The 13,976-nt window shown below is 43.5% G+C and overlaps 2 protein-coding genes across 7 annotated transcripts in view; one reads left to right on the plus strand and one right to left on the minus strand.

Moving 5' to 3' along the window:
- Positions 1-9: 9 nt before the first annotated feature.
- Positions 10-6,374, minus strand: MRPS18C (mitochondrial ribosomal protein S18C). 2 transcript variants are annotated; one of them, XM_030564997.1, is made up of 6 exons: positions 6,144-6,374; positions 5,414-5,472; positions 2,603-2,686; positions 630-687; positions 207-266; positions 10-130 (listed from the first exon to the last, which is right to left on the minus strand). In XM_030564997.1, exons 1-6 carry the CDS (start codon positions 6,205-6,207, stop codon positions 54-56), a joined length of 402 nt encoding a protein of 133 aa, XP_030420857.1. In that variant the 5' UTR covers positions 6,208-6,374; the 3' UTR covers positions 10-53. The 2 variants fall into 2 exon arrangements, with proteins under 2 accessions (XP_030420857.1, XP_030420856.1); XM_030564996.1 differs by having other exon boundaries at positions 6,117-6,284.
- Positions 6,375-6,468: 94 nt separating this feature from the next.
- The window catches only part of HELQ (helicase, POLQ like), a 34,228-nt gene continuing 26,720 nt past the window's right edge, over positions 6,469-13,976 (plus strand). The window contains exons 1-2 of one of the 5 annotated variants that reach the window (XM_030564990.1): positions 6,469-6,741; positions 11,814-12,570. In XM_030564990.1, coding sequence (XP_030420850.1) covers positions 6,577-6,741; positions 11,814-12,570 — 922 coding nt within the window. In that variant the 5' untranslated portion in view covers positions 6,469-6,576. Of the gene's footprint in view, positions 6,742-11,813; positions 12,571-13,976 lie in introns of those variants that run through there. The other 4 variants (XM_030564988.1, XM_030564987.1, XM_030564989.1 and 1 more) reach the window with 4 other exon arrangements.

The raw sequence follows: 13,976 nt of genomic DNA on the forward strand, positions 1-13,976 counted from the left end.
ATGAGCACAAACATTATAAATAACTTTATTGTTTTATGCACAATTTACATAATTTACTCTGGATGCCTGATATCACAAATTTTTGGGTCATTAAGAAATGTTGGATCCTTGTACACAACTGGCATAAATCCTGCAAGAAATTAATACTGGTAAGTGTTTAAATTAAAAAAAATTGTCTACAAAAACTAGTTTACAGCTATGCTTACCAATTACATGAGCTCTTTTAATGGCTTTTGAAATCTCTTTCTGTTTCTTCCCACACAAACCTGTAAAGACAGTTTTTTAGCATCTTATTTCAGGTATCCAAACAATAGATTCAGTGATGAGGTCAGTTATTAGGGATTCCCTCGGGCCTTTTTAAAAGACCTTTTTTCTTACTAGAAAATAGATAAATCAGATTACAGAAACTATTAGTATGTAGAAAGTGTACAATTCAAATGTTTGAATTCCTAATCATGAAAATGCCCAATTATGTCACATTACTTGGTGGTTTCAAAATGGATAGTAATTTGTTGCCACTAAGACAGTTAAATACAAAATGCTAAATTTTAATATTAGCCTTAGGTAAACACTTGTAATAAGAAACAAAGACTACTTATGTAATTAACATTAGATTACAGCATACATACCTGTTATATGTCTGCCATAAATGCGACCAGTATATGGAGAAACAAACTGGGAAAGCAGCTATTGAAGAACCAAAAATCTTAATAAATATTCTTGCAAACCAGTAACTTTAAACACTAATTTTTTGAAAAAAGTTGTATTCTGACACTATTCTATGCTCCCTATGTTGTGGCATGACATGATTTGCCTTAAAGAACTTCTCACAACAATAACCTGCTGGCTTAAACCAGAATTTAAAAACCGTGTATATTAATGTTCTAAATATGATCCCCTTTTCTTTGGCGGTCATCTTAGTTTTTTACAAATATTAAGAAATTAATTAGCCCCATACCTCCTATGGTTATTATCAGCTGCATTTTACACATCAGGAACTGAGGCACACATTAAGGTCAGAAGTATCTGCTAGCTTTGGAGGTCCAGTCTGAGAATCCTATGGCGTGATTTTTCAGAGAACTCACATTAATCTTCGTTGCAGTTGTGACAGCTCAGCACTTCTGAAAGTCAGAGCCCTAAGCATCTCAAGGAGACAGCTGACAAGTTGTTGTGCCCTTTTTGCAAAACTGAACTTATTTTCTTGAGGAAAATTTTTGTATACATTATCAGCCAAATAAATGCATACTAACTTCCTCTAAAAGCTAGTACATTAAGCCAGTGGTGAACTGCAGCCGGTTCACACCAGTTCGCTAGAACCAGTTGCTAAAATTAGATGCAGATGGAGAACTGGCTGTTAAAGAGCCAGGCAGGTAGGAGAACAACTCTGGTCCACAGGCTGGATGTGGCCCATGGGACTGTCCTGTCCCCCACCTGAGCTCCCAGGATTCCCTGCTCCCCCCAAACAGAGCCGCAGCATGGCCAGCTGGGCAGCTCAGCTGAGCTCCAGCTTGATCCTGCTGCTTTGAGCAGCCGCCAAGGTAAGGGGGAGTTGTGAGCTCCTGGGCCACCTGGGGCGGGGGGGAGCACAATTGGGGCAGTTTGCCCCAGGGCCAGGCCCTGCAGGGGCCGACAGCCCCACGAGGATGTCTCCCCCCTGGCTCTCCCCCGCTTCCCCCACCTCACAGAGCCGCAGCATGGCCAGCAGCTGGGCAGCTCAGCTGAGCTCTGGGCTGCCAGCAAGGGGGGGGGGGGGCCGCAAGTGGGGCAATTTGCCCATGGCCCCATGAGGATTCCACACACACACATCCTGCCGCAGTGCTGCAGCGTGGCCAGTAGCTGGGCAGCTCAGCTGAACTCCCGAGTCGTCCTGCTGCTTTGAGCTGCCAGCAAGGTAAGGGGGAGAGGGGGCGGGGCACTGCAAGCTTCAGGGCCATGAGGGGGCAATGGGGCAACTTGCCCCCAGCCCCACAAGTATGTCTTCCCCCACCCCAGCCCCTCCTCTGCTTCCCACCCCCTTAAATCAGAACTTTTTATAGGGCACTGGTTGTTAAGATTTTGGCAGCTCATCACTGCATTAAGCTCTTCACTCTTCTGAATGTTATGCCTCACCCACACAACCGTGTTGGGAGTGTCTCCTCCAGTAAGGCTAGAAGGCGCAAACTAATAAGATTTCAGTCTTCTAGTCACTCAAAGCAAATGATAGTTCAATTGATCACTGTCCTAACCTGCTGCCCCTTGTGGAGAGCCCTACAGCATCTGTCTAGGTTTGCATGCCACGCTCATCACCATAAAAATCATAGCTGTGCCCCAAATACATCCCCCAGCAGTGCCATTAAAAGCAACAAAGTGAAATTGACTGTCGATTTACCTCTGCTTCTGCAGTTGCGGCATTTCCTCCAGCTAGTACAAAGAGAACAAGCTAGTAGGGAGTATTGCTCACACTCTCCCTCAACTTCATACTGTTCATTTCTAGAATTGAACCCCTCTAGACCCATTTTTCCCTGGTTCCTCCTGCCTAAATAGCAACTACCCCACAAAGGCAGTTGTTTCATCAATTTTATAAGACAATCACTGCACAAATTCATATTGTAAAGAATCTCACCTGTACATTCTTGTAATCTACATTTATTCCACACAAGACACATCTTTTAGGAGGCTCCTTATAGGGGTTTTCCATTTCAATTGGCTGAAATAAGAAGTAGTTTAAATTTTTTTATTCCCTCCACAATGGGACAAAAAATAAAGTGGCTACACACAAAAGAGATGATATTATACTTCTTGATTTCCTTGGAACACAAATAAAAACATCTGGAAAATTGAAGGCTGATTTTAAGACTTAGCAGTAGCATGTCATTAGAAGTGGTTTCATATGGCAAACCCAGACCTTTGCTTCCCAGGCTGCCATAGGTTAAAAGTAGGGCTGTTGATTAATCAAAGTTAACTTGTGCTATTAACTCAAAAAAATTAATCACAATTAAAAAAAAATAGTGGTTCATCGCAGTTTTATTCGCATTGTTAGACTACCAATTTAAATTTATTAAATAATATTGGGTGTTTTTCTACACTTTCTAATATATTGATTTCAATTACAACACAATTCAAAGTGTACAGTACTCCATATTTTTATTATAAATATTTGCACTTTAAAAATGATAAATTCAACTCACCTCATACAAGTACTGTATTGCAATCTCTTTATTGTGAAAGGGCAACTTACAAATGTACATTTTTTTTGTTATATAACTGCACTCAAAATAAAACAATGTAAAACTTTAGAGTCTACAAGCCCATTCAGTCCTACTTCTCCTTCAGTCAATCACTAAGACAAATTTGATTACATTTATGTGAGATAATGCTGCCCACTTCTTATTTACAATGTCCCCAGAAAGTGAGAACAGGCATTCGTATGGGACTTTTGTAGCTGGCATTGCAAGGTATTTACTTGCAAGATGCCCTAACCATTCATATGCCCCTTCATGCTTTGGCCACCATTCCAGAGGACATGCTTCCACGCTGATGATGCTTGTTAAAAAAACAATGCATTAATTAAAATTGTGACTGAACTCCTTGGGGGAGGAGAATTGTATGTCTCCAGCTCTATTTTACCAGCATTCTGCCATATATTTCATATTATAGCAGTCTCGGATGATGACTCAGCACATGTTGTTCATTTTAAGAACACTTTCGCTGCAGATCTGACAAAATACAAAGAAGGCACCTATGTGAGATTTCTAAAAATAGCTACAGAACTCGACCCAAGGTTTAAGAATCTGAAGTGCCTTCCAAAATCTGAGAGGGATGAGGTGTGGAGCATGCTTTCAGATGTCTTAAAAAAGCAACACTCTGCTGCAGAATCTACAGAACCTCAACCACCAAAAAAGAAAATCAACCTTCTGCTAGTGGCATCTAACTCAGATGATGAAAATGAACATGCTTCAGTCTACACTGCTTTGGATTGTGATCAAGCAGAACTTGTCATCAGCAAGGACGCATGTCCCCAGGAATGGTGGTTGAAGCATGAAGGGACATGAATCTTTTGCACTTCTGGCATGTAAATATCTTACAAAGCGGCTACAACAGTGCCATGAGAATGCCTGTTCTCACTTTCAGGTGACAATGTAAATAAGAAGTGGGCAGCATTATCTCCCATAAATGTAAACAAACTTGTTTGTCTTAGCAATTGGCTGAACAAGAAGTAGGACTGAGTGGACTTTGTAGGCTCTAAAGTTTTACATTGTTTTCTTTTTGAATGCAGTAATTTTTTGTACATAATTGTACATTTGTAAGCTCAACTTTCATAATAAAGAGACTGCACTACAGTACTTGTATTAGGTTAATTGAAAAATACTATTTCTTATTTACAATGCAAATATTTGTAATCAAAAATATGAAGTGAGCACTGTTCACTTTGTATTCTGTGTTATAATTGAAATCAATATATTTGAAAATGTAGAAAACATCCAAAATGTTTAAATAAATGGTATTCTATTATTAACAGCATGATTAATTGTGATTAATTTTTTGAATCGCTTAACAGCCCTCGTTAAATGTAGAGATACTGATCTTGTCTGTAAGGCACTTTTCTACTTCTATGTATAGATGCCATCATCTTAGTATTGAGCATCTCTCAGATATTTAAATGATAGAAAATAGTAACTCTTCTCTCCTCCCCACTTTATAAAATAAATGCCTTTTGGTTTGTTCTATGTAGCACCAGCACGACAACTGCTGGAATTCAATAGGTGGAAGCAGTAGGTTTCCTGGTTCCCTTCCTTGCTCGAAGGATGCTCCTCTAGGATTTACATAATGGAGGGCTGAATGTGACTATATTAAGGCAAGGGTAGGGGGAGGGGTGGCTGAGGGGGGGATGTAGGGACACATGGGGACAGGGGCTGATGTGGGGTCTGCATGGGGGAGAGTCCCTAACAATTGTCTCACCCCAAAAAAAGACAGTTCCATTCTTCTCAAACCCACACCCAACAGCCCTCCAGGTTCACCTCCAGACTTCTTCCCAGCAATTACTTCCTTCTCCCTCAGCTCCTCCATTACCCCTGACTCCCCCAAGCCTTTCCACTCCTTCTGAGGGGTGCAGGAAATAAGTTTCTGTATTGTAGTTTAAATGAATTATTACTCAAATTTATATATTAATATGCCTACTAAGGAATCTATTTGTCAAAAAACATTTCTTGAATCTTTGTTTTTGTCTGTATTGTTACAGACATACTTTTTGACAGGTGTTTTGAAATCAATTACTAAAATTGAAACTGGCATGATTACATTATGTTGAAAAATAAAATATGCAGTATTTTTGGCACAGAATTGCCCCAGGAGTAAACTCATACTTTTAAGAGCTGTTTTTCACAACACTGTAAGCTTAGTTAACTATAAAATGTGTCAAATTAATGCCTCTTACCAGATCCACTTTGTGGGACACCTGTTCCTGCTGTGAACTATATCCCCTTCTCCACAACACTGTTGCCACAACAAAATAAAAGCGACTGTTAAATCACTTTAAAAATACTGTCTCTAAACAACAACAACAACAAAAAAAGGCCACAATTTCCTGCCTAAACTAAAAGTTGTGCATCTTCCAAGAAGAAAAGTGGATTGATTGTATAAGAAGTTTTTCCATTAAGGGATTATGCACAGGGTCGGGAAGACCCTTCTCTGAACGCTCAACGTCTTCACCTGCTCTTTGTTTCCCTATTTTAAAATACTCTTACAGGTGCATTAACCTAACATTTCTGAAGTAGGCAGGAGACCTACTGGCAGCAGGGATCCTGCAAACACCAACCTCTGGCTCCATCCGTGGGCAGGCGAACCCTGCCGCCCTATATCGACCAGAGCAGGGGTGACGAAAGCCCGGCGTGGCCATCCTCGCCTGCCTCCTGCGGGGGACAATCCCCGAGGCTTCAGAGGGGAGACACCCCAGAGCCCCCCGTCCGTGGCGGTACCGTCCCAGAGGGGTCGGTGCTCTGCGGCCCCATCACGCTGAGGGCGGGCGCTGCCGAGGCTGCAGCCCGGCTCCCGGAGCCGCGGCTCCCAAGCCGCAGAGAAAGCGCGGACCCGGGCCAGGTGCTACACGTACAGTCCCTCCCGCCCCCGAGGCCTCTCACCCGCGCAGGAAGCGCTGGCGCTTTTACCAGCTGCCAGGATCTGCTGGAGCCTCCCCGAGACCCTGGATGAAACCACTAGCGTGGCCGCCATCTTCCTCCCGCTTGGCCCTTCACAGCACCCGTCCGACTGTCGCTACACTGTGCCGCGACCAATGGGGCTTGACGTCCTTGCCCAACAAGTAAAAATGCTACCCAATCAGAGTGCAGCTAGCCACGAGGCAGCCAATGGGAACACGAACGCCGCGTGACGACTTCGCGCCTCTGTCTTTTCTTGTTAATGGTTGGTTGAAGGACGGAAATGACATTTGGGACGGGCTGACAGTTGGGAAGCTCCCGCCACGCCGCCTAGCGATGGCGGCGCCGTTGCGCCCCGCGCCGCTGGAGGCGTTTCCACGCTCCAGAGGCCTGGCGTCCCCGCCCCGGCCCTGACCGCCCCGGCCCGGCGCCCGAGGGGCGGGGGATGGAGGGGGATGGCCCAGCGGTGCGCAGGAGGAGCCGGGCCGCCTCTGCCCGCAAGAGGAGCCGGGACCGAGCCCAGTCCCGCGGCGCCTGCTACCCTCCAGCCCGGAAGAGACCGAGCTCTGGGGCCGGGGAGGAGCCGCAGCCCGCCCCCTCCACCCCCGAGGTAAGGGGGAACGGGCAGGACGCCTGGTTTCCCTCCCCGGCCCTAACTCCCCATCTCCCCCTAATGGGAGTGAATGAGGCTAAGCGGTTGGGGACGGCTAGGCCGGGCGGCCTGCTCAGGGGAGGGGCACTGCTGCTGTCTCAAGCCAGTCGTTCCCAGGGCCAGTGCAACCATTTAGGCAGACTAGGCGGTTGCCTAGGGCGCCGAGATTTGAGGGTGCCAAAAAGCGCCCTCAAATCTTTCTTTAAATGGTTGAGCAGCCGCTGCTGCTGGGACAGAGAGGGAGTCTGAGCTGCAGCTGTCCTGCCTGCGGAAGGTCGGCTGCTTGCGCAGCTCCAGTGGACCGACCACAGGCACCACTTATCACTGTTTGGAATGTTCAGTGTCCCCCTTAGAAATTCAGCGAATTAGATCGTCAATTAGGCATCAACGAGATAATTTAAAAGTAAATGTCTTTTTGTTTGAAGTACCACTGAACACTAATCTGTCCATTGCCCTCTCCCTCCGGTGTTACAGCTTGAAGCAGAATCCTGGGTAACAGTAATGGGGATGCTGGTAAAACCTTTTAAAATATTTCCCCTTTATAATGCCACCTTTTTAATACAATTTTAAAATTAGATCCCATAATTTCAAGGCATCGATTTCCCCGTTTGGACAATTAAATTGCAATTGTCGGCATGAACATCATTTTAAAGCTGGGTTTTGACAATCTAATTTAACTTCAAAAATTAATGACCAAAAGATGGGCATGTGAAGTAAGGTAAAAGTAATTAACCGAGGGTCTAGCATTCACTCCCAACACTGCAAAAGAGCTGAGGGATTTCCAAAGAACTCCGACACCACTACAGTGTATCATTCAAACATGAGAACATAGTTACTACAGCTAATAAATAATAAGTTACCTGGGATAGAAATAGATCTTTGTGGAAGGGAAAGCAGGAAACTTGTCTTTTTGATTACAGAATTATTTTGCTTCTGGATCCATTAAAATCATAACCGATTTTTTGGGGGAGGGGATGTGGGGAAGAAACTCTTTTCTCTACTAGGTTTGTTTATAGGCAACTGAAAAGAAAAGTTAACCGGCTTTGCACAGAACTGAAACCTAAAGGTCTCTCCTCCCTCCTTCTCTACTCTGACCCCTCTGGGCTATTCCAAGTTAATTGTCATCTAATTGCCCAGCAAAGAAAGATAGTGGCAGCAATTAGGCATAGCCCCCACCAGTTCAGGAGTCATTAACACAGTACAAAGATATGCTGCATGCTTTACAGGCACCCACCCCTAATGAGGGACTAGGGGCAAGAGGAGCAGGGCTGAGCCCCTAGGGAGTGAGCCACAGAGAGCCAGTGCCCAGGAGGCTGAGAAGGCAAGGGGCTGCATGGTACCTCTCCATAGGACAGAGCCGGTTCCTCACAGAAGCTTCTGTCCAACAGCTCTTCCTTCTGCAGCTGCTCTTTGTGCTCCAGCTCCATCCATGGCAGCTGAACCCCCTGTCCTGACTGCAGCCAACCCCTCATCCCCTGCCCTGCCTCCAGTCAGCCCCACACCCCTTCCCCTGCCTCCAGCCAGCCCGTCACCCCCTTCCCTACCCGCAGCCACCCCTGCTGCACCCCCTGCCTACAGCCAGCCCCACACTTCCTGTCTCCAGCTACCTCACACCCCCTGCCCTGCCCACAGACAGCCCCTCACTCCCTGCCCTGCATGCAGCCAGCCCCTGCTGCACTCCTTGCCCTGTCCATAGCCAGCCCCACACCACCTGTCTCTATCCAGCCCCTGCTGCAGCCCCTGCCCTGCCTGCAGCCAGCCCCACACTCCCTGCCCTGCACGCAGCCAGTCCTGCACCCCCTGTCTCCAGCCAACCCCACACCCCATCTCCAACCAGCTTTGCATCCCCTGCCTTGCCCAGAGCCAGCCAGCCCCACACCCTGTCAGGTTATTCAATTATTTTCATTAAATATGTAGGCTAAATAATGAAATTAATACATTTTCAAGCCGAATATGTATTCATTCTAATGAACAATACCACATTATGCAGTATTCATTTTTGAAAGTTTATAATAAGCAATGCTCTGGGGGGATGGGTGGGGGCAGAGGGCGCAAGGTGGAAGTTTCGCCTAGGGCACAAAATATCCTTGCACCGGCCCTGGTCGTTCCCCCCACGCAGCATTGTGGGGTGGGGAGCTGGGTCCCAGGCCACAGTGTGGGGCAGCTGGGGGGGTCAGAGCGATGGTCCCTCTATCCCAATGTCCTACCCTTTGGCCAACACTAGATATTTCAAAGGGAGTGAACAGGGCAGCTATCAAAAGGTCTGCTCTCATCCAGCCCCATCTTTCGACAGTCAGAGGTTTAGGGACACCCAGAGCATCAGATTGTGTCCCTGACCATCTTGGCTCATAGCCAGCAATAGAGCTATCCTCCGTGATACTTCTGGCCTTCACAACAACCCCCAGCAACAAATTCCTCAGGTTGACTGTGCATTGTGTGAAGAAGTACTTTCTTATGTTTGTTTTAAATCATTATTAATTTCATTGGGTGATCCTGGTTCTTGTGTTAAGTGAAGGGATTAATAACACTTCACTATTGGTTTCATTCACATTATTAATGACTTTATAGACCTCTATCATATCCCCTCTTAACTGCTTATTTTCTAAGCTGACAAGCCCCAGTCTTTTTTATTTCTCCTATGGAAGCTGTTTCATATGGTTAATTGTTGTAGTCGCCTGTCTCTGCTCCTTTTCAAATTCTAATATATCTTTTTTGAGATGGGGCTACCGGAACTGCAAACAGAAGTCAAGGTGTGGGCATACCGTAGATTATATACTGGTATTATGGTATTTTTTGTTTTATTATCTAATTTGTTTTCAGAGAATGGTCCACAATAAGGCCACTATCCCTTTTTAAAGTGGTAACAACTACTTTAGACCCTATCATTTTGTACATATGATTTTTTTTTCAGTGCATGTTACTTTCCACCTATCAGCATTTAATTTCATCTACCCTTTTGTCATCTAGTCACCCAATTTAATGAGATCTTTTTGCAGTCGGCTTTGGATTTAACTATCTTGAGTAATGTTATATCATCTTCAAATTTTGCTACCTTCTTGTTCATCTCCTTATCTAGATGATTTATGAATATGTTGAACAGCCTTGTTCCCAGTACAGATTATTGGGGGACCCCACTATTTACCTCTCTCCATTGTGAAAGCTGACCATTTATTCCTACCCTTTGTTTCCTGTCTTTTAACCACTCTGCGAGAGGACTATCCCTCTTATCCCATGTCTGCTTGCTTTGCTTAAGAGCCTTTGGTGAGGGACTTTGTCAAAGGCTTTCTGAAAGTCCAAGTACACCATATCCTCTGGATCACCCTTGTCCACATGTTTGTTGACACCCTCAAAGAATTCTAATAGATTGGTGAGGCATGATTTCACTTTACAAAAGCTGTGTTGACTCTTCCCCAACATAATGTGTTTATCTCTGTATCTGATAATTCTGTTCTTTACTCTGGCTTCAACCAATTTTCCTGATACTGAAGTGAAACTTACTGATCTGTAATTGCTAGGATTGCTTCTGCAGTCTTTTTAAAAATTGGCACTACATTGACTACCTTCCAGTCATCTGCTACAGATGCTGATTTACATGCCATGGTTAGTAGATTGGCGATTTCATATTTGTGTTCTGTCAGAACTTTTGAGTGAATACTATCTAGTCCTGGTGACTTAATTTATCAATTTGTTCCAAAGCCTCTTGTATTGATATCTCAGTCTGGGACAGTTCTTTAGATCCATCACCTAAAAAGAATGGCTCAGGTGTGAAAATCTCCCTCACATCCTCTGCAGTGAAGACTCATGCAAAGAATTCATTTAGCTTCTCCACAATGCCATATCTTTCTTGAGTTCTCCTTTAGCACCTTGATCTTCCAGTGGACCCACTGAATGTTTGGCAGTCTTCCTGCTTCTGATGTACTGAAAAAAAAATTGCTGTTAGTTTGTGTCCGTAGCTGCTTGTTCTTCAAATTCTTTCTTGGTTTGCCTTATTATACATTTACACTTGACTTACCAGAGCTTTTGACTTCCAGTTTTTAAAGGATGCCTTTTGCCTCTAACTACCTCTTCCACTCTGTTGTTTAGCTATGGTGGCTTTTTTATTTATTTATTTTTTTTTTGGTAATCTTACTGTTTTGTTTTGTTGTTTATTTAGGGGCATACATTTCATTTGAGTCTTATTATGGTGCAGCACTTTTCCAAACCCTTTACCTTTGTAGTCCAGGTTTATGTGCACTTGCCCTATCCCCAAACATATGATGACTCCCTAGTAGAGGGCATTAGTGAGGGCATTAGTGTGTTAACTCAAGTTAATTGGCTGATTTAATCGAGGTAACATGCATTTTTGTACGTGCTAATCTAGACTCTTTGCCAGGATATGCAGGTTTATGCTTCCCTCTGGTCTGACCCTTACTCACTTCCCCTCCCAGCTTTGGTACTTACCCTTCACTCTGTACCTCATTGCACCTATCTGTAAAGCATCTGTCTCTGTAAAACACTTAAAGATCTTTTCATTTTATGTTCCTTTGGAAAAAATGCCACCAAATGTGACTGAGGGCTTGTCTAAACACAAGAGTTGGCCCACTTCAACTATATTAGTACAGATAAAGCACCCCTTGAGTATGAACGGTTGCACTGGTGAACAGGCGGCTGATATCAGTATAGTTTATTTCTGAATGGGGAGTGGGGGGGCGGGGAAATAAGCTATGCCAATATAAGGCCCCTTCATGCAGCTTGTTGACACTGTGTCATACCAGTATAACTAGCACTGAAATAGTTGTACCAGTATGAAATCTGAGTATAGACCAAGCCTCAGTGATTTAGGACCACAAGTCACTTCAGTGCTTTTGAAAATCCCACCCATTACCTTTCACAAATAGAATGAAATGCACACTTAAATTACTCATGAAATTGAAATCTGATTTAATTTTGGTTTTGAGTCAGATGTTTCAGATATAAGCCTGTCAGCATTTGAGTCAGCCTCCCATTTGCTTTTGAATGTTCATAAATATACTTTTTTTTTCTCTTCTCAGTATAATAATGACAGTGAAGAGGACATGTTTGGTGACTATGACAGCTTTTCTGGAAATGATTCTTTGTTAGCTCAAGTTGATAATATGGAGCAGGAATGTATTCAATCTATTGACTTGACTTCATGTACTAAAAACATGGAAGACGAAGCTACTGTAGAGCCTTCATTTGGGTATTTTCAATTGCAAAATGCCAAAAGCAAGGAACTAATTTTTTGTGCTGCAGGAAACATAACTGGTTTCAGAACTGAAGAAGAGAATCATTTGAGGATCACAAGTCAACAAGAGAACAGGACTCTAGAACCTGGAGACTGTTTTTTAAATGACTTGCCATCGTCACAGCTTCTATATTTTGAGGAAATGAATAAGACTTCAGTTGATTCTAGAAAATCATCAGGTACAAAAGAGAATGCTAATGACATGAATTCTTGCCTTGATAAAATGTTGAATCAGTCGTCTTGTCACCATAATGCAGAGCACGCCAAAATAAATAATGAATTGTCCCTAAGTACCATGTCCAACTTGAATAAAAGAGAGAGTCTCAAAGATCACCTAAAAAATACTATGACTGGAAATGCCAAGGCTCAGACTCCACAGGTTTCTAGAACTAAACAGCTCAAAGAAGCTGTTCTGTCTGAAGAAATTTGTGCTGCCAAGAAAACCATTGAAACTTCTTCTGTTGACATCGGCCCTTTTTATGGGTTACCCAGTAAAGTTAAAGATCTCTTGGTACAGTTCCGAGGGATTGAAAAACTTTATGGTAATAGCCATTACAATTTTTGTTTAAAAAATCACAGTTGTTTGCTCTTCTGTTACAGTGAGTATAATAGTTCCAGCAGATCAGTACAACCTTTTCATCATATATTCATGGACAGTAAGTTTGTTGAGGTGGAATTAGCTAAAATTAAGTACCCATAAATTCTAAGGAAAAACCTTTCAAAGAATGCTGTTGCTCAAAAAGTGGAAAGCAAGGAAACTTAAGGTTACTCTTAATTTTTTTTTTAAACATTAAAATATGGAAACTGTAACTCCATCTCCCATCCACCCTAAGCATTCTTTGTGTAACGTAACTCTCTTAAGATGACCTTATGCTTTTAAGTTCTCAAAAAAACTGTAGCTGAGGCAGAGTGCAGGGAAGAGATGATTGCTATTTACCACTTTTGCTAAGAAATTCTGAAAGTTTTATTTTTTTCATTGTATTTCATTTCATTTGTATTTTTCATTGGTTTGTAAATAGGTTGGAGTTACATTGTTGTAGCTACTTAAAGTTATATGTTCCCCTGTTTATGTTTTATGGTAAGGTTGAATTACCTGATCAACAGAAAGTATAGCAGCTAAGAAGTTCTTATCCAAAGGCATTTCCCCTTTAAGTAGCTGACCTCAGGGTTAAGTACACTGCCTTGTTAGTTAAATCAGCTTGCTGAGACCTCGAAGCTACTGCCTAGAAGCCCCCTCCGTTGTGTGTCCCCCTGACTCTATGGAAGATGAGGTAAGCGGGGTTCAGGGGGGAAGGGGAGACATCCTGACATTAGCCCTCCTCTTACCCCCTCCCCCCATACAGCAAGCAGGAGTCTCTGGGAGCAGCTCCAAGGGAGAGGACAGGAGCAGAACATGGCAGTGGGGAGAGGGACAGCTGCTGCACAGGGAACATAGGGGAATGGGGAGTTGATAGGGGGGCTGCTTGTCCATCCTGGTTCCAACCACCCACCAGCTAGCTCCAAGGGGCTGCTCTTCCTGCAAGCAGTGGACAAAACAGGTGGCTGCCAAATGGTGTTAGAAGGGAGCATTTCCCTAATTGATCAGCAATTTAAAACTGAAACAACTTTAACTGGGAAGACTTTAAGTGAGGAGTTTCTGTATACATAATTCAGGTGCAAGGTTACCTGCTGGGTTTTAGTAGTGTGCAGTTGATGATACGTGGGTGGAATTAAGGTTCTTGGGGTGACTTAATCTGGTAATTTTTTGGTAATGTCAAAATGAAATGGTTCTTTTAGATATCACCAGAACATTACTTTTCACTGAACCAAATAATTGTATTTATCAAACTGGACACTAATTCTCAAATAGTTTCAGGTCAACCAAAACTGTATATTTTGGCAAATAAAACTATTCACTGAAAATATTTTGCCCAGCTATATCTGGTGTTCAATCCGTGAAGCTGTTTTT

This window comes from Gopherus evgoodei, chromosome 5, assembly GCF_007399415.2.
Source record: "Gopherus evgoodei ecotype Sinaloan lineage chromosome 5, rGopEvg1_v1.p, whole genome shotgun sequence".
Classification (NCBI taxonomy): domain Eukaryota; kingdom Metazoa; phylum Chordata; order Testudines; family Testudinidae; genus Gopherus; species Gopherus evgoodei.

What these genes read in the sequence shown, in the direction of transcription:
- MRPS18C (XM_030564996.1), bottom strand. Translation starts at nt 6,207, where the DNA reads ATGGCGGCCACGCTAGTGGTTTCATCCAGGGTCTCGGGGAGGCTCCAG. An exon ending in TAGATTACAAGAATGTACAG is followed by an intron (nt 688 to 2,602) that starts GTGAGATTCTTT and finishes GTTCTTCAATAG; the next exon opens with CTGCTTTCCCAGTTTGTTTC. An exon ending in TTATGGCAGACATATAACAG is followed by an intron (nt 267 to 629) that starts GTATGTATGCTG and finishes CTGTCTTTACAG; the next exon opens with GTTTGTGTGGGAAGAAACAG.